General features: G+C 40.0%; 1 protein-coding gene across 9 annotated transcripts in view; it reads left to right on the forward strand.

The window, feature by feature from the left end:
- The window catches only part of LOC124134384 (calcium-dependent secretion activator 1-like), a 119,592-nt gene that overhangs the window by 83,409 nt on the left and 17,786 nt on the right, over positions 1-18,397 (forward strand). The window contains exons 16-23 of one of the 9 annotated variants that reach the window (XM_046499165.2): positions 591-602; positions 3,986-3,994; positions 5,004-5,110; positions 6,035-6,085; positions 11,888-12,044; positions 13,762-13,903; positions 14,457-14,612; positions 17,431-17,542. In XM_046499165.2, coding sequence (XP_046355121.1) covers positions 591-602; positions 3,986-3,994; positions 5,004-5,110; positions 6,035-6,085; positions 11,888-12,044; positions 13,762-13,903; positions 14,457-14,612; positions 17,431-17,542 — 746 coding nt within the window. Of the gene's footprint in view, positions 1-590; positions 603-3,985; positions 3,995-5,003; positions 5,111-6,034; positions 6,086-10,519; positions 10,532-11,887; positions 12,045-13,761; positions 13,904-14,456; positions 14,613-17,430; positions 17,543-18,397 lie in introns of all 9 variants that reach the window. The other 8 variants (XM_046499189.2, XM_046499196.2, XM_046499173.2 and 5 more) reach the window with 8 other exon arrangements.

Here is an 18,397-nt window from a genome sequence, read left to right on the forward strand (position 1 = left end):
GCGCCAGTGGGAGAGAACAGATTTCGTCAGTGGAAATGTAAAATGTGTCATAAAAGTTGACGTGACATGGTTATTTTCAAGTTATTTCTCACTACGATCAGCATTGCTGGACAATATACTGTGTCAAGCCTAAGTGGCATGCTTTACTATGGATTTGTTGACGTCAGATTTTGGCAGTAATATTTTTGCTGGGGGGAGAGTGTCTATACAGAGTTGGATTTTATATACTACTCAAAAGAAGCTAAAGAATACTGATTGTGTCAGATTAATTATAGTAATATGAATGAACTAGGCGTTCTTTAACTTTTTTTGAGTAGTATATTTTATCCACCTTTGTACAGAAAAGTTAATTTTCTGTAAATAAATAAAATGTCATTGATGTACACAAGAAAATATGGTAGTTATGACATGGTTTATTGAAATGAACTAATGCCTTTTTTTTAAAAAGATGTTTTCTTATTTTAATAACTACTTGTAAAATGTCTGTCAAGAAAACTGTTTGATGTCTTTACCATTGAAATTTGGTTGTGAAAATGATTGTGTCACTCCAAGTTAAACAACTATTTGTCCATTTCACATTGACCCTTCAGGACGCAAGAAAGGTGAAGAGTGTTATACATTTCACTCTGTTGAAACAATTCATAGACTATTGCTTTCCTTTATTTTGCTGAAATAGATCAGTGTTAACATTTTCTAGCTGATTTCTCTGCACAACTGATAATTGTAGTGTGTGCTGAATATTAGGAGATGTACACGACCAATTTTACAAAGCAAGTTCTCAAAGATTTATGAGAATGAACATGTCAGTCTTGCTTTCTAAGATTGGAGTTGCATATATTTTTTATTTGTAGTCAATATCTATAAGTTTCTTCATATAGCCCTTTTGGTTACAATTTTCATGGTATGGTAGTGACGTCAAATGAACCACAGCTGCATATAGAAAGCTGCATCCTGGACAAGGAGACAATGGCATCTGTAACAAGCTGCTTGTCACCACTACCCTGTTGGGATTCCAGGGAAGAATTGTCCCCAGTACATAGTGTTTGTTACCGCCTTGTTAGGATTCTGAAGAAGAATTACTCCCCAGTACATCAGACTTATCACCACTACCCTGTTGGGATTCCAGGAAAGAATTGGCCCCCAGTACATAGTGTTTGTTACCGCCTTGTTAGGATTCTGAAGAAGAATTACTCCCCAGTACATCAGACTTATCACCACTACCCTGTTGGGATTCCAGGAAAGAATTGGCCCCCAGTACATAGTGTTTGTTACCGCCTTGTTAGGATTCTGAAGAAGAATTACTCCCCAGTACATCAGACTTATCACCACTACCCTGTTGGGATTCCAGGAAAGAATTGGCCCCCAGTAAATAGTGTTTGTTACCGCCTTGTTAGGATTCTGAAGAAGAATTACTCCCCAGTACATCAGACTTATCACCACTACCCTGTTGGCATTCCAGGGAAGAATTGGCCCCCAGTACATAGTGTTTGTTACCGCCTTGTTAGGATTCTGAAGAAGAATTACTCCCCAGTACATCAGGCTTATCACCACTACCCTGTTGGGATTCCAGGGAAGAATTGGCCCCCAGTAAATAGTGTTTGTTACCGCCTTGTTAGGATTCTGAGGGAGAATTAGTCCCCAGTACATCAGACTTGTCACCACTACCCTGTTGGGATTCCAGGAAAGAATTGGCCCCCAGTACATAGTGTTTGTTACCGCCTTGTTTGGATTCTGAGGGAGAATTAGTCCCCAGTACATCAGGCTTGTCACCACTACCCTGTTGGCATTCCAGGGAAGAATTGGCCCCCAGTACATAGTGTTTGTTACCGCCTTGTTAGGATTCTGAGGGAGAATTAGTACCCAGTACATCAGGCTTGTCACTACTACCCTGTTTTGTACATCACACTTGTCTTACCCCCTATGAGGAAGAATTTATCCCAAGTATGTCATGCATATTGAGATGGAGTTTGGGTGACGAGGCTGACAGTGTTATCGTGCCTTAGCTATGGCAAGGAATGTGGCTCATGCTCTAAGTCATTAGTGGCCTACTCTTAACTTTACAGGCTTGAGTCACAGAGCAGGAATATTGCTGACTGCAGCATTAAACAATATTCACTCACTTGTCTGACCAGTAGACTTGTATACTACTCAAAAGAAGTTAAGGATCACCCGATTCTTTCATAATGGTAAAGTTAATTTGTCACGACATGAGAGATTAACTATAGTAATATGAAAGAATCAGGTGATCCTTAACTTCTTTTGAGTAGTATATTATGAAATAGGTTCCAGTGCCAATGATCTTCCCTTAACTTTTCAAAGAACTGATTAAGCAGGGATGCCAAACATTAGGCTTTTGGCTGATTGAATCCTTTTAATATTTTGCCCCTATTTACATTGATATGATTAAGTGAAATGTCTTACAGATTTTGTATAAATGATCGCCACTAATTTTTTAATTTAGACTTGTTAATACTTCACTACAGGCATTGCCGCATATGACACCAATTATTAACAAATTAATTATCACACGTTTTAGCTTATAATTGGACAGTACAGATTTTGAGTTTGGGTGATAATATCATTGCTTTTCATCAGACCATATGTAATCTGCTGGTGATTACTATTCTTTTTTTTGTAATTACAAAACACTAATTGTCCCCAGTATTCCAAGTTGCCTCCTACTTGAGTTGCAGGGTTCACTCTGGAAATTTTCTGACATGGGCCCTTTATATGAAAATTTCAAATATTCCAGAGGTACGCCCATACAGCGCAATGTTAAAATGCCCCATTGTATTTGAAAATGTGGACAGGTTTTTTCAAATCTAGGGGCTAATGCACAAGGCCCCACCCTAGAATTACCCTGGCGTTGGCATCTCTGGATTAAGTGTCACTGTGACAGGATGCAGCTAGCTAAATACGTGCTGTAGATTTGTACGACGACTAAATGGTGTTCATTATTTAATGCATGACTAACACCATATGTTTAGTTTTTTATCAACAACATGAAAATATGTTTTGAAAATATTTGTTAGACAATGATGATCAGTCAACCGGACACTACCACTTTTCACCATGTTATAGCTATATTGCACAATATGTCACACAAATTTACATCAGTGATTATTGAAGTAATCATGCAATTAAGTAGCCATTTTTTCACCATTTTCACAGAGATAAATAAAGCATGTTCACGAACACAATTGACACCAATTTTTGTTGTAATTAGAAAAATAAGTCTCATGTCTAAGCATCTTCTCAAAATTAAATTATGAATATTACCAGTCTGGGATATTGATGTGCAAATATCTAACACCTGTTTTTAAGCTTAACAATAATGTGTACATAGGTTTTATGAACTTGTCATTGATCGTTGATCAAACTGAATGCTCCTGGAAGAGCCAGGACAGCATCAACAAGAATTTTTCAAAAGTATAACTAAATTAAATTAGAAAAAAGGCCGAAATGAACAGGACTCAAAACACCTACGTACTGATTTACCGTATTCAATGTAATAAGCGCCCAGGGCGCTCTCAAAATTAGAAACAGGGGGCGCTTATTATAATATTATTTTGAGATGAAAGATCGTAAATTTCGTGGTTTATGCTAACATCCTGAAATGTTTACATACGACAGATATATTTTTCCAGAATTTAATTGCCAATAATTAAGGGTGCATATAACACACGAGTGCATATTATACACAAATAAATAAGTCTTGTGTACATTGATCAATCGGAAGGGTGCTGATTGGGATTGTTCACTAGCCAATATATTAGCAAATATTGGAGCGGGGCTCTTATTACGTCGAATACGGTATAGGGATAAGTTGAAGCAGTTGTCTGTGAACTTTTGAGATGACCCCTAAGTTATTTGGTCAAGAAAACGCTAATGTTGATATGACATGAAGTCTAGACTTGCTAGAGGCTCTTGTTGCACTGTCTGACTGTATATGTTTGCCTTGTGCTGCTGCTGCTGCTGACTATAGGAAATTGCGGTAGGTATCCGCCCACACTGCCCACCTCTCTCTACCCTCTCATTTTTTAGTTTCATGCTGTTATTCTTGACATTTATGTACATTTTATTTTGTCATCAAGCAGACTTTGTTTCTCACCTATATGTGTGGCCTGTGTTGGTGTGACTGTACATGATTTCCCCTACCTTGATGTTTCTAGTTTAGCTGCAGTTTACAGATGCAGAGTTATGTCCTTTGCATTGCAAGGATCCGCTTCTCATGGATTGGATATATTAAAAAAGATTATGATTCTTGTCTTTTGACGCTATACCCACGGTTTCAGGTCCCCCAAAATCAGGCAATTCGCTGTGCAGAAACGCACGGAAGAAACTGTGATCACGATTATGTTTCTTGTTTCGTCAGTGCTATCTATACCTGTCCCCATGGGTTTCACCAAAGTGGTAAACGTCTGAGACCTGCATCATTTAGGGTTTTCCTCTCACATCAAGTTGAAATGCTGTGATATAACTGTAATACTTTTTGAAACGGTGATAAATCAAACTGACTCCCTCACTCACCGAACTGGAAAACATTTGTTAGTTTGCACTTTCTGTGACTGAAGTACTGTTGAAAGTGGCAATTAACTCCTGGCTTTGACAAAATATGATCCTTTTTCATTATTTAAAAAAATGAAGGAGACATTTAGCTCTATGACCTTGAAGTTAGCTTTCACAAATTGAAGACTGTAGGTAAAGTTGATCTATACAGTGGGTATTTTGTATGTATTTCCAAGATATAATACCAGTGTAGTTTGTATTGGCTAACATTGCTAATTGGTAGCATTGTGTGCTTGTTTGTTAACTTATCAAAGACAATTGGTACAGGCAGTGATTTTCAAACTAGGGTATTCTAGAGCATGAGAAGCATTCAGAGGCAGCGCCCCAGATGAGCACAACAAGGTATGATAGTCATAGGCAGGATACCTAGATGTGATAGCAAGATGTTGTGTGTTGTTGATCATTGATGGTTCATGCCGAGTCAACTGTTGTAGATGCCTTGAGTGACGACATCTCTTCCAAGAAGAAGCTGGAGGACATCATGCACCTTGCGGAGCTGTGTATAGAGGTGTTGCAGCAGCACGAGGAGCATCACGCAGAGGTCAGTAGCACACAGGGGATGCAGGGGTCAGTAGCACACAGGGGATGCAGGGGTCAGTAGCACACAGGGGATGCAGGGGTCAGTAACACACAGGGGATGCAGGGGTCAGTAGCATGCAGGGGATGCAGGGGTCAGTAGCACACAGGGGATGCAGGGGTCAGTAGCAACCAGGGGTCAGTAGCACACGGGAGATGCAGGGGTCAGTAGCACACGGGATGCAGGGGTCAGTAGCACAAGGGGGATGCAGGGGTCAGTAGCTCATGGGGATGCAGGGGTTAGTAACACACAGGGGATGCAAGGGTCAGTAGCACACAGGGGATGCAGGGGTCAGTAGCATACAGGGGTCAGTAGCATGCAGGGGTCAGTAGCACACAGGGGATGCAGGGGTCAGTAGCACGCAGGGGTCAGTAGCATACAGGGGTCAGTAGCATGCAGGGGTCAGTAGCACACAGGGGATGCAGGGGTCAGTAGCATATGGGAGATGCAGGGGTCAGTAGCACACATGGGATACAGGGGTCAGCTACATTTTGGATAGATATGTTACTGACAAAGGGTGGGAATTCTGAGGAATTTATGTTGGAAGAATTGTTGAAATGGATTCAGATATTTCTGTAGGACAATTCTCTGAAAGTTGTGTATGGATTTCACAGCATACAGTTGACTCATGTTGGGAGGGCACTGACAGGCAGAGGATAACTAACATGTGTGTTTTGGCATTGTGTCTGTTCTTTGTTGTTAAATGGTGATGAAGTTGCCTGCATATTTTCATCTGTTTATATGTTAAAGTTAAACTTTATTGAACAAGAATAGAGGTGTACTTGTATTTTAACAACAGAATATCCTAGTGACCAAGTTGAGTCCTTATTTCATGCCACAAGGCTGAGTTTCTCTCCCCAAATAACCGATGTGTGCACTCCTTTGTAGTCTGATGTGGACAGATCGCTCCGGAAGATGGTACAGACTAAAGTGTACAATGTAAACAGGGACCCACCATCTCCATTATATACTCTGTACATTCTTTTTTTGCATACAAATTCATATTCTTATCCATGTTTGGTATTTATATGCATTCTCCCTGTCACCTTTCCAGCTGCAATTGGTACTCTATTCAATATCGAAATATTTTTCAGGAAACAAATTTGATTCAAAGGTTTAAAAACATCAATTCAAGATTTTACATCATTAGATTTTATCTTTATTTTTTGGGAATTATTGTGCTGTCTGCAGAATATTGAGAAACCCTGTTCACACTTACTTAGCAATAAATAAGTTATATAAGATTGTAGTGTCTTTTGATAATTTGTAGCACATCTGAAAGTTTATTCATCAACATATCAAGGAAATATATCATAATTTGATCATAAGAACATGTATTGGTTTTATCAGTTTTACCCTTGACTACACTGCTGACTGTTGATATGATGATATTAACTTGACAGACTCACTGAGCATGGCAGTGGGTGATGCCTCCTTCCTGTACTGAACACCTCTGTCTTATGTGATGGTGTGACCTGAACTAGTGTTAATTTGTGTGATGTGATGGTGTCACCTGAACTAGTGTTAATTTGTGTGATGTGATGGTGTGACCGGAACTAGACAGGGTTAATCTGTTGGATGTGATGGTGTGACCTTAAATAGACAGGGTTAATCTGTTGGATGTGATGGTGTGACCTTAAATAGACAGAGTTATTATGTAGGATGTGATGGTGTGACCGGAACTAGACAGGGTTAATATGTAGGATGTGATGGTGTGACCTTAAATAGACAGAGTTAATATGTAGGATGTGATGGTGTGACCGGAACTAGACAGGGTTAATCTGTTGGATGTGATGGTGTGACTGAACTAGACAGGGTTAATCTGATGTGATGGTGTGACCTGAAATAGACAGAGTTAATATGTAGGATGTGATGGTGTGACCTGAACTAGTGTTAATATGTTGGATGTGATGGTGTGACCTGAACTAGTGTTAATATGTTGGATGTGATGGTGTGACCTGAACTAGTATTAATCTGTTGGATGTGATGGTGTGACCTGAACTAGATAGGGTTAATGTATGTTATGTGATAATGTGACCTGAACTAGACAGGGTTAATCTTTCTGATGTGATGGTGTGATCGGAACTAGACAGGGTTAATCTGTTGGATGTGATGGTGTGACTGAACTAGACAGGGTTTATCTGATGTGATGGTTTGACCTGAACTAGTATTAATTTGTGTGATGTGATGGTGTGACCTGAACTAGATAGGGTTAATGTATGTTATGTGATAATGTGACCTGAACTAGACAGGGTTAATCTTTCTGATGTGATGGTGTGACCTGAACTAGACAGGGTTAATCTTTCTGATGTGATGGTGTGACCTGAACTAGACAGGGTTAATCTGTTGGATGTGATGGTTTGACCTGAACTAGACAGGGTTAATCTGTTGGATGTGATGGTGTAACTGAACTAGACAGGGTTAATATGTAGGATGTGATGGTGTGACCTTAAATAGACAGAGTTAATCTGATGTGATGGTTTGACCTGAACTAGTATTTATTTGTGTGATGTGATCTGAACTAGACAGGGTTAATATGTAGGATGTGATGGTGTGACCTTAAATAGACAGGGTTAATCTGTTGGATGTGATGGTGTGACCGGAACTAGACAGGGTTAATCTGTATGATGTGATGGTGTGACCTTAAATAGACAGGGTTAATATGTAGGATGTGATGGTGTGACCTTAAATAGACAGGGTTAATCTGTTGGATGTGATGGTGTGACCTTAAATAGACAGAGTTAATCTGTTGGATGTGATGGTGTGACCTTAAATAGACAGAGTTAATATGTAGGATGTGATGGTGTGACCTTAAATAGACAGAGTTAATATGTAGGATGTGATGGTGTGACCGGAACTAGACAGGGTTAATCTGTTGGATGTGATGGTGTGACCTTAAATAGACAGAGTTAATATGTAGGATGTGATGGTGTAAACTAAAATGGAACAGAGTTAATCTTTCTGATGTGATGGTGTGACCTTAAATAGACAGGGTTAATCTGTTGGATGTGATGGTGTGACCTTAAATAGACAGAGTTATTATGTAGGATGTGATGGTGTGACCGGAACTAGACAGGGTTAATATGTAGGATGTGATGGTGTGACCTTAAATAGACAGAGTTAATATGTAGGATGTGATGGTGTGACCGGAACTAGACAGGGTTAATCTGTTGGATGTGATGGTGTGACTGAACTAGACAGGGTTAATCTGATGTGATGGTGTGACCTGAAATAGACAGAGTTAATATGTAGGATGTGATGGTGTGACCTGAACTAGTGTTAATATGTTGGATGTGATGGTGTGACCTGAACTAGTGTTAATATGTTGGATGTGATGGTGTGACCTGAACTAGTATTAATCTGTTGGATGTGATGGTGTGACCTGAACTAGATAGGGTTAATGTATGTTATGTGATAATGTGACCTGAACTAGACAGGGTTAATCTTTCTGATGTGATGGTGTGATCGGAACTAGACAGGGTTAATCTGTTGGATGTGATGGTGTGACTGAACTAGACAGGGTTTATCTGATGTGATGGTTTGACCTGAACTAGTATTAATTTGTGTGATGTGATGGTGTGACCTGAACTAGATAGGGTTAATGTATGTTATGTGATAATGTGACCTGAACTAGACAGGGTTAATCTTTCTGATGTGATGGTGTGACCTGAACTAGACAGGGTTAATCTTTCTGATGTGATGGTGTGACCTGAACTAGACAGGGTTAATCTGTTGGATGTGATGGTTTGACCTGAACTAGACAGGGTTAATCTGTTGGATGTGATGGTGTAACTGAACTAGACAGGGTTAATATGTAGGATGTGATGGTGTGACCTTAAATAGACAGAGTTAATCTGATGTGATGGTTTGACCTGAACTAGTATTTATTTGTGTGATGTGATCTGAACTAGACAGGGTTAATATGTAGGATGTGATGGTGTGACCTTAAATAGACAGGGTTAATCTGTTGGATGTGATGGTGTGACCGGAACTAGACAGGGTTAATCTGTATGATGTGATGGTGTGACCTTAAATAGACAGGGTTAATATGTAGGATGTGATGGTGTGACCTTAAATAGACAGGGTTAATCTGTTGGATGTGATGGTGTGACCTTAAATAGACAGAGTTAATCTGTTGGATGTGATGGTGTGACCTTAAATAGACAGAGTTAATATGTAGGATGTGATGGTGTGACCTTAAATAGACAGAGTTAATATGTAGGATGTGATGGTGTGACCGGAACTAGACAGGGTTAATCTGTTGGATGTGATGGTGTGACCTTAAATAGACAGAGTTAATCTGTTGGATGTGATGGTGTGACCTTAAATAGACAGAGTTAATATGTAGGATGTGATGGTGTGACCTTAAATAGACAGAGTTAATATGTAGGATGTGATGGTGTGACCGGAACTAGACAGGGTTAATCTGTTGGATGTGATGGTGTGACCTTAAATAGACAGAGTTAATATGTAGGATGTGATGGTGTAAACTAAAATGGAACAGAGTTAATCTTTCTGATGTGATGGTGTGACCGGAACTAGACAGGGTTAATCTGTTGGATGTGATGGTGTGACTGAACTAGACAGGGTTAATCTGTTGGATGTGATGGTGTGACTGAACTAGACTGGGTTAATCTGATGGGATGGTTTGACCTGAACTAGTATTACATGGTGTGACCTGAACTAGATAGGGTTAATGTATGTTATGTAATAATGTGACCTGAACTAGACAGGGTTAATCTTTCTGATGTGATGGTGTGACCTGAACTAGTGTTAATTTGTGTGATGTGATGGTGTCACCTGGACTAGATAGGGTTAATCTGTACGATGTAAAGGTGTCACCTGGACTAGATAGGGTTAAACTGTATGATGTGATGGTGTCACCTGGACTAGATAGGGTTAATCTGTATGATGTGATGGTGTCACCTGGACTAGATAGGGTTAATCTGTGTGATGTAAGGGTGTCACCTGGACTAGATAGGGTTAATCTGTATGATGTGATGGTGTGACCAGGCAGGTTGTTAGTCCACGTGACCAACATGCTTATGCGCCCTGTTGCCATGTATTGTGTACCATGTCAAACACCAGTCATATTGTACCCAAACAGACTTGTCAACTCAAAAATAAACATCATGAAAACCAATTATTTGCATTTTGATATCCACGAAAATAACCAAAACGGTGATAGTGAGACAGAAAAACAACAAATTCAGACTGAGGCCTATTTATTACATTGTAAGTAAGTTGACAAGTCTGGCGTTTGCTTCACTGTGAGACCCAATAGTGTTGTGTACAATACCTCCTGTTTGTCAACTGAATATTGCATGGACAATGAATAACTTGCAATTGTGCTTTCTCCTCATCTGCTGTTAGGCGTTTCGATCGGTGAGTCTCATGCTCTTGTCCCACACACATCTTGTTACTTCAACACGACCCTTTCAGCGTGGAGGAGAGTCTCACATAATACCATGTCAAATGGTCCACGCTTAAAGGGTTAATTTGCTTGCTCATTTGTTTTTTCCTCTTTTGAAACAGCGCTGCTTTATGAAACATCTTTGTTTTTTGACAGACATTTTTAGATAGATATTTCACATTTTTCATAGAATAATTTTCACGATTTATGCAGTTAGTGTTACTTACTAGAAAATCACAATTTTTACACGTTTCATTTTACATTATTATTTTTTTTTTGCTTTTATTAGCTTGTAGGTTGTTAGAAGTTTATAGTCACATGCATGACCAAAATTAAATCTAAAAGCTGAAGTAAGCTGAAATAAGATGAAATAATGTAATTATGATATTGTTTTTTATGTATATTGCAGGTAAAGTCCAAAGCTCTGTATTTTTCCTATTGCACATCCATGTAAATCTGCATTTCTATAATCCAGCTGTAATAAACTGTGCACTTGAAACTGAATGTACACAAGCCGTAACTGATGCCTGTACCATATGCATGAAGATAGTCACATGCTTCCTCAAGTTCCCACTTTCAATTAATCTTTTCTTAGTCATCTAGACTCTGTGTTCCATCATCAAGTATAAAACCTATGTCAATTTGTAATTTCATTCTTCATTTTTTTTTTGAAAAATGTTTTAAATTTAAAGCAAAATTTTAGTGACAAGATGTGTGTAAATTGCCCGTAGTGTACTGTGTTGGATTTATTTTCGATTTTCTGTTACTCTAGCTCTGAAGACTGTTGAGTGTTTTCACTACACAAATTCTGATGGCCTGTGTGATGCGATTTGCTGAGCTACTAATCTTTTCATAATAATTTGTCACTTCTTATGAAACAATTGTTTCAATATTTGTTAAGTATTTCCATGGTCTGTGTGTTGAGTTTACACCTTCTGCCTTTTTCCCTGTGTGACTGAGCTGCTTCATGCAAGCAGTGGATAGACATCTGGCCTGCGCCCAGGGACCAGTCGGGGATTTACCTCATACCACACTTGCCTTCTACTCCTCACTATTCAGAAATTTGTTTTTATGAATATGTGGATCATTTCTCCCCAGATTCGGAAGGAATTTACCCACATTTCTATCTAGTGATTTTGTTGAAATTTTAATTGGTTTGAAAACAAAAATGACCAAAGCGACAAGACAGTCTGGTTGTTTTAAAATGTTAATGTAGATAAAATGTAGATTGGAAGATGTTCTGACCACAGTGGAGAAAGTGTAGATGTCAGCATGCTGTGACATGGTACTAGCCTCCAGCTTTAACACTGCTACTGTGTGTTCTACAGGCATTTGCCTGGTTTAGTGATCTGCTGGTGGAGCATGCGGAGATCTTCTGGTCGCTGTTTGGGGTGGACATGAATGCTGTACTGGAGGCACAGCCACCGGACACATGGGACAGCTTCCCACTCTTCCAGCTGCTCAACGACTATCTGAGGACAGATGGTCAGTCATGCATCCACACTTTCTGTATACAGTAAAACCCTGTTAGTCTGGACCCTGCCCTAGATTCTACATCACCACCACAATTTCTGTATAGTAAAACCCTGTTAGTCTGGACCCTGTCCCACATTCTACATTCCCACCACACTTTCTGTATAGTAAAACCCTGTTAGTCTGGACCCTGCCCTAGATTCTACATCACCACCACTCTTTCAGTATACAGTAAAACCCTGTTAGTCTGGACCCTGTCCCACATTCTACATCACCACCACTCTTTCAGTATACAGTAAAACCCTGTTAGTCTGGACCCTGTCCCACATTCTACATCACCACCACTCTTTCAGTATACAGTAAAACCCTGTTAGTCTGGACCCTGCCCTAGATTCTACATCACCACCACTCTTTCAGTATACAGTAAAACCCTGTTAGTCTGGACCCTGTCCCACATTCTACATCACCACCACTCTTTCAGTATACAGTAAAACCCTGTTAGTCTGGACCCTGTCCCACATTCTACATTACCACCACACTTTCTGTATACAGTAAAACCCTGGTAGTCTGAACCCTGCCCTAGATTCTACATCAACACCACACTTTCTGTATAGTAAAACCATGTTAGTCTGGACCCTGCCCCAGATTCTACATCACCACCACACTTTCTGTATACAGTAAAACCCTGTTAGTCTGGACCCTGCCCTAGATTCTACATCACCACCACTCTTTCAGTATACAGTAAAACCCTGTTAGTCTGGACCCTGTCCAACATTCTACATCAACACCACACTTTCTGTATACAGTAAAACCCTGTTAGTCTGAACCCTGTTCTACATTCTACATCAACACCACAATTTCTGTATACAGTAAAACCCTGTTAGTCTGGACCCTGACCCTCATTCTACATCAACACCACACTTTCTGTATACAGTAAAACCCTGTTAGTCTGGACCCTACCCCACATGCTACATCAACACCACACTGTCTGTATACAGTAAAACCCTGTTAGTCTGAACCCTGTCCCACATTCTACATCAACACCACACTTTCTGTATACAGTAAAACCCTGTTAGTCTGGACCCTACCCCACATTCTACATTACCACCACACTTTCTGTATACAGTAAAACCCTGTTAGTCTGGACCCTACCCCACATTCTACATTACCACCACACTTTCTGTATACAGTAAAACCCTGTTAGTCCGGACCCTGTCCAACATTCTACATCAACACCACACTTTCTGTATACAGTGAAACCCTGTTAGTCTGGACCCTGACCCTCATTCTACCTCAGCACCGGGCTTTCCTCCCACATCTAGCTGACACGTTGTGATGTAACTGAAATACTGTTCAAAGTGGCATTAGACCCAAACTCACACTCTTACCTTGGGGAGGGGCGGTGGAGTAGCTTAGTGGTTAAGGCATTCGCTTGTCACACCGAAGACCTGGTTTGATTCCCGACATGGGTACAATGTGTGAAGCCCATTTCTGGTGTCCCCTGCCGTGATATTGCTGGAATATTGCTAAAAGTGGCGTAATACCATACTCACTCACTTACCTTGGAGGATCTCAGGTGTTTCGAACTACCTGAAACTACCGGTTTTGAAAAAAATATGATGAGAAATAAATAAACATAGACATGAAGATGGACAGCTAAAAACTTAAGGATGTGTCTTTTTGTATGATGGCTTGTATGGTTTTATGATGACCGTGTCTGTACTTGTAGAGAACCTATGCAACGGCCGGTTCCACCAGCAGCTGAGAGACGTGTTCGCACCTCAGGTTGTGCGGTATGTGGACCTCATGGAGTCCTCCATTGCACAGTCTATACACAAGGGCTTCGAGAGGGAGAAGTGGGATCAACAAGGGTATGTAGTCAACTCGAGTAGGAAATAATAATGCCACTTATACACTTCTCAATGACTAAAGGTGCTGCTATTCGCTATACAGTTGCATCCTTGGCCATGCCATGAAGTTTTGACTGTGGATTAAAATCACATATTCCCCCTCAGTATGTCCTTAGGTTATCCAGCACCATACCATGCTCATGGATTTCACACAAGTGGTAAACATGTTCTACATGATAGCCAGGTGGTTAATGCACTCACTCGTCACACACAAGGCCTGGGTTTGATTCCGCACATGGGCTCAATTTGTGAAGGCCATTTCTGGTGTCCCCAGGTGGGGTATTGCTGGAATATTGCTAAAAGCTTCGTAAAACAATACTCACTCACTCACTCAGTACTAGACATATAACGTAAGATAAAATAAGCTGCAGTTCTTGCAAACCGATGCTGCCAAAATTTGCATAAAACCATACTCACTCACTCAGTTCATCTGACACTTCCTTATGTAATTGAAATACTGATCAATGACATTCACTCTGGCTTTTTTATGTAATAAATATCATGCTGCATCCAGGAATGGGTGTGGAACGTCGGAAGACATGCTGTGGAAGCTGGACGCCCTGCAGTCTTTCATCCGAGACCTGCACTGGCCCGAGGAAGTGTTCGCCGAGCATCTGGACCATCGCCTCAAGCTCATGGCCGCCGACATGATAGAAGCAGCAGCCAAGAGGTAAACATGCTTTCATTAATTTAGCTGATATACAATTTTTTATTTTTTTTGGTGTGCTTTGAAGCAACATAACTAGGACTGAGATACTATTCAAAGTGGGATTAAAACCAGCTCATAGGCGGATCCAGAGGGGGTCCAGGAGGTCCGGACCCCACCAAATGTAGTGTTTGTAGGCAGTAAAATTGACTGAGAGTGTTTTGATATTTTAGACCCCTCCCTTTCAAAAATGCTGGATCCGCCCTTTCAGCTCACTCGGCCACTCACAGATTTCCATCAAGACATAGCAGAATGTAGCATGACAGAGAGTTGTGTGTAACCTAATTTCATCACAGTGGAATTCCCTTTCTGCACAAGTGATATGACTAGTAGTGCATAGATTGAATCATTTATTGGAGTTAAGTTTGAGGAATCCTGTAATATTGCCAGTGCCAAATATGCTTTCACACAAGTAAACTGGACAAATACCGTATTCGACGTAATAAGCGCCCAGGGCGCTCTCAAAATTAGAAATAGGGGGCTCTTATTAGAACATCATTTAGGTGAGAGAGAAAACAGAGTTGAAACATAAATTTCGTGGTTTATGCTGACAGCCTGCAATGTTTATGTACGACAGATATATTTTTCCAGAATTTAATTGCCCATAATTAAGGGTGCATATTAGTGGTGTAACGATACAGCGATACAGTATTGTATCCCGATGCACAGCCCACGATACGATGCATCGATTTGGAAAGCATGTATCGCGATACATACGATATTTTCATAACACAGTTTTACTTACGTATTTTCTTGAGTATAGTGCGCACTTTTTTCTCTCCAAAAAATAGCTGTGTAGAAGGGGGTGCCAGTATACACGAATTAATGAGTTTTGATGTTTTTTCCCCCATGGAAAGACATTACCGTGAGCACGTAACACCGGAAATACCATGTCAACAAATCCATACTGAAGTACGCAAATTAGTCATGTAATTACACTGTCTGGCTAGAAAAAGTGTTCTTTGTATATCTGGACTTATGTTTGTAACTTATTTCATCAATTTTATTCAAAATCCTTTTAATATTGTTTTAATTAATTTCGGCGAAATCGTGTGTGAAGCAATCGGAAGATCGCACAACTCACCGTTATTAACAGCAACCACGGTCAGGTTACCGCTATTGACGCCTTGAAACAAACTCTAGTTGACAGAGAATGGATACATATATCATAAATGCCATACTTTGATTCGTTAAAAGTCATTTTTTTTTTTGTTGGACAATTCTATGTCAACAGGTAATTCTCGCGATCTCGCGATCACGTGCACGGGAGCCTTGACGGTGACTGGTCAGACTGGTTCCATGTAAAAAATAATACCCGGCAATAGCGATCAGCTACTTCGCTTAGGGTTATTATTATTTTAAATATGTTTAGTAAAAGCTGCATCTAAATTAACAAGATATTGGAATATATTATTCCTGATAAAAAAAATAGTTTCAGATACAACTTTTGCCGATCCTTGCATTAAAATCCTGTTAAGTTATATCATTGGGTGTGTCTTGACCGAATCACCAGTAGATTCCAAGAAAATGTGTGTACAGCTGATTGCTGTGTCCGGCTTAGTTTACGAGAAAATACACAAGGTAATCTTAATCCCTGGATATAAAACAATGCCTAGCTGAACAAAAAATACAATTTAAACGGTTAATCAACATGTCTGGTGATTTTTTATCTAAAATTTCGAATTTGTACTGACAAAGTTTCTCATCACACGTTCGTTTGCCGGACTTCGCTGAAGGGGTACGGTGTAAATTTTTTCTGCGCATAATATTCAAATTTCTTTTTTTTCCAAAATATTGAACCTGCTAGAGGAGGGTGCGCACTATACTCAAGAAAATACGGTACTTTTAAACATGAAATACGTTTAACAGTTTCAAAGCCAGTTTGTTGTTTCAGTAAAACATACTGTATTTCTGACAAGATGCTATAACAGTAAATAACACCTTATATCTTCTTCAACTGTACTTGTCACATCTTTTAGAGAGCAGAAAGACATCAACTTGGCTTAGCTTGTACCAGTAAACACTGTATCGTGATACGTATCGTATCACGACCCCTGTATTGCGATACGTATCTTATCGCGACCCTCCCGTAATGTTATACCTCTAGTGCATATAACAGACGAGTACGTATTATACGCTAATAAATAAGTCTTGTGTACATTGATCAATCGGAAGAGGTGCTTATTTGGATTGTTCACTAGCCAATATATTAGCAAATATTGCTGTGGGCGCTTATTGAAGCGGGGCGCTTATTACGTCTCATACGGTACATGGAAAATGAACATATGAACACCCTTTGTGTCATACACAAATTAAATCTGGCGATTCGGAACTTGAAAAGGGTCAGTGACATGGAATGAAAGGGGCAACTGTTATAAAGTACAAGTCCCTGTTTTCTTGCTCATGTTCAATGATGTTCACGGAGTTCAAATGTAGAACAAAAGCATTCTTCTTTTGGCATACTTGAATCCCAAACGGCACTCCTAAACATCATTATGAGTGTTCTCGGTCACACTTGAAAAACAAATACCTTTCGATCCCACGAAACACACATGGTACTGAAGAGTCCAATGTATCTTACTGTTCACTGATGATACTTTTGATAAGCAAGCTTCTGGTTGTGTGAACTGGAGAATTTGGACCTAAAGCATCTTTGAAGCTGTTTTTTAAATTTTACACTGATGGGGAGAAAAACCCTGTGACACTCAAAATATGTCAATAATGAAACTTGCTTAGTACTGCAAATGTGGGAAACTTCAAGGTGTAACATGTTATGATACAGAACGCTGAAGGCGTTTGAGAGCTGGCTGAGGAAGGGTGGGAAGGGAACAGACTACAACACCTACTCCGAGATCTGTACCCAGATGAACGTCATCATCGACTGCAAGAACAAGGTATGTGTTCACTTCACACATCTAGGCTCCAGTTGCCACCTTTCTGTCCTTGTATTCTGGGTGCATGTATAGGGTCCATGAGGGGATTCTACAAGGTTCTAGGAGGTGTTGTACATGGTCCTAGGGGGTGTTGTGCATGGTCCTAGGTGGGTGCTGTACATTATCAGTGGTTCATATTGGGAAAGAGAGGTCACTCTAATTTCAAACGGGAGCTATCTCCATTGTTTTTGTGTTTGCGAGAAATGGCATCACCCACGCTGTACGATGTTGGTCCAGCTATTAAATGCCCAGCTTATCCCTAAGGTACAATGTATTCTTAATTAGATGTTTGAATGCATTATATATTTATGTTTCCATCCGTACATCTTCTAAGATTAGTTTAGTGCTGATAACCATTTTCTAAAATGTGGGCCCACATTGTTCCCGTCATATATGGTGATCGAAACAAGTGGGCCCACATTTGTATATCGCCTAGTGGGTAGACGTTCTTCCATCATAGTGATTGCAGCAGGGGGACCACATTAAAAAATCGCTAAGCTTCATTAGCTTGGCTTACTTATAACCATTTTCTAAAATGTGGGCCCACATTGTTCCCGTCTTATAGTGATCGAAACAGGTGGGCCCACATTTGTAAATCGCTGGGTTTCATTGGGTTGACCAAGTCATTTAGGCTAGTGGGCTCACATTTGTCATTACTTTGCATGGGTATGTGACATTATTTATTATTCTTATTTTGTAATATTGATGGGAAATATCTTTATAAATCATTTCGTGTGACGTTAATTCCACGAAAGGCACAAAAGTCTTTGAAGTTTGAATAACGTCGTCATAGCTGACCACACTAGTTTTACAAAA

Source organism: Haliotis rufescens, unplaced genomic scaffold (assembly GCF_023055435.1).
Source record: "Haliotis rufescens isolate VD_foot unplaced genomic scaffold, xgHalRufe1.0.p SCAF_16, whole genome shotgun sequence".
Classification (NCBI taxonomy): Eukaryota; Metazoa; Mollusca; class Gastropoda; order Lepetellida; family Haliotidae; genus Haliotis; species Haliotis rufescens.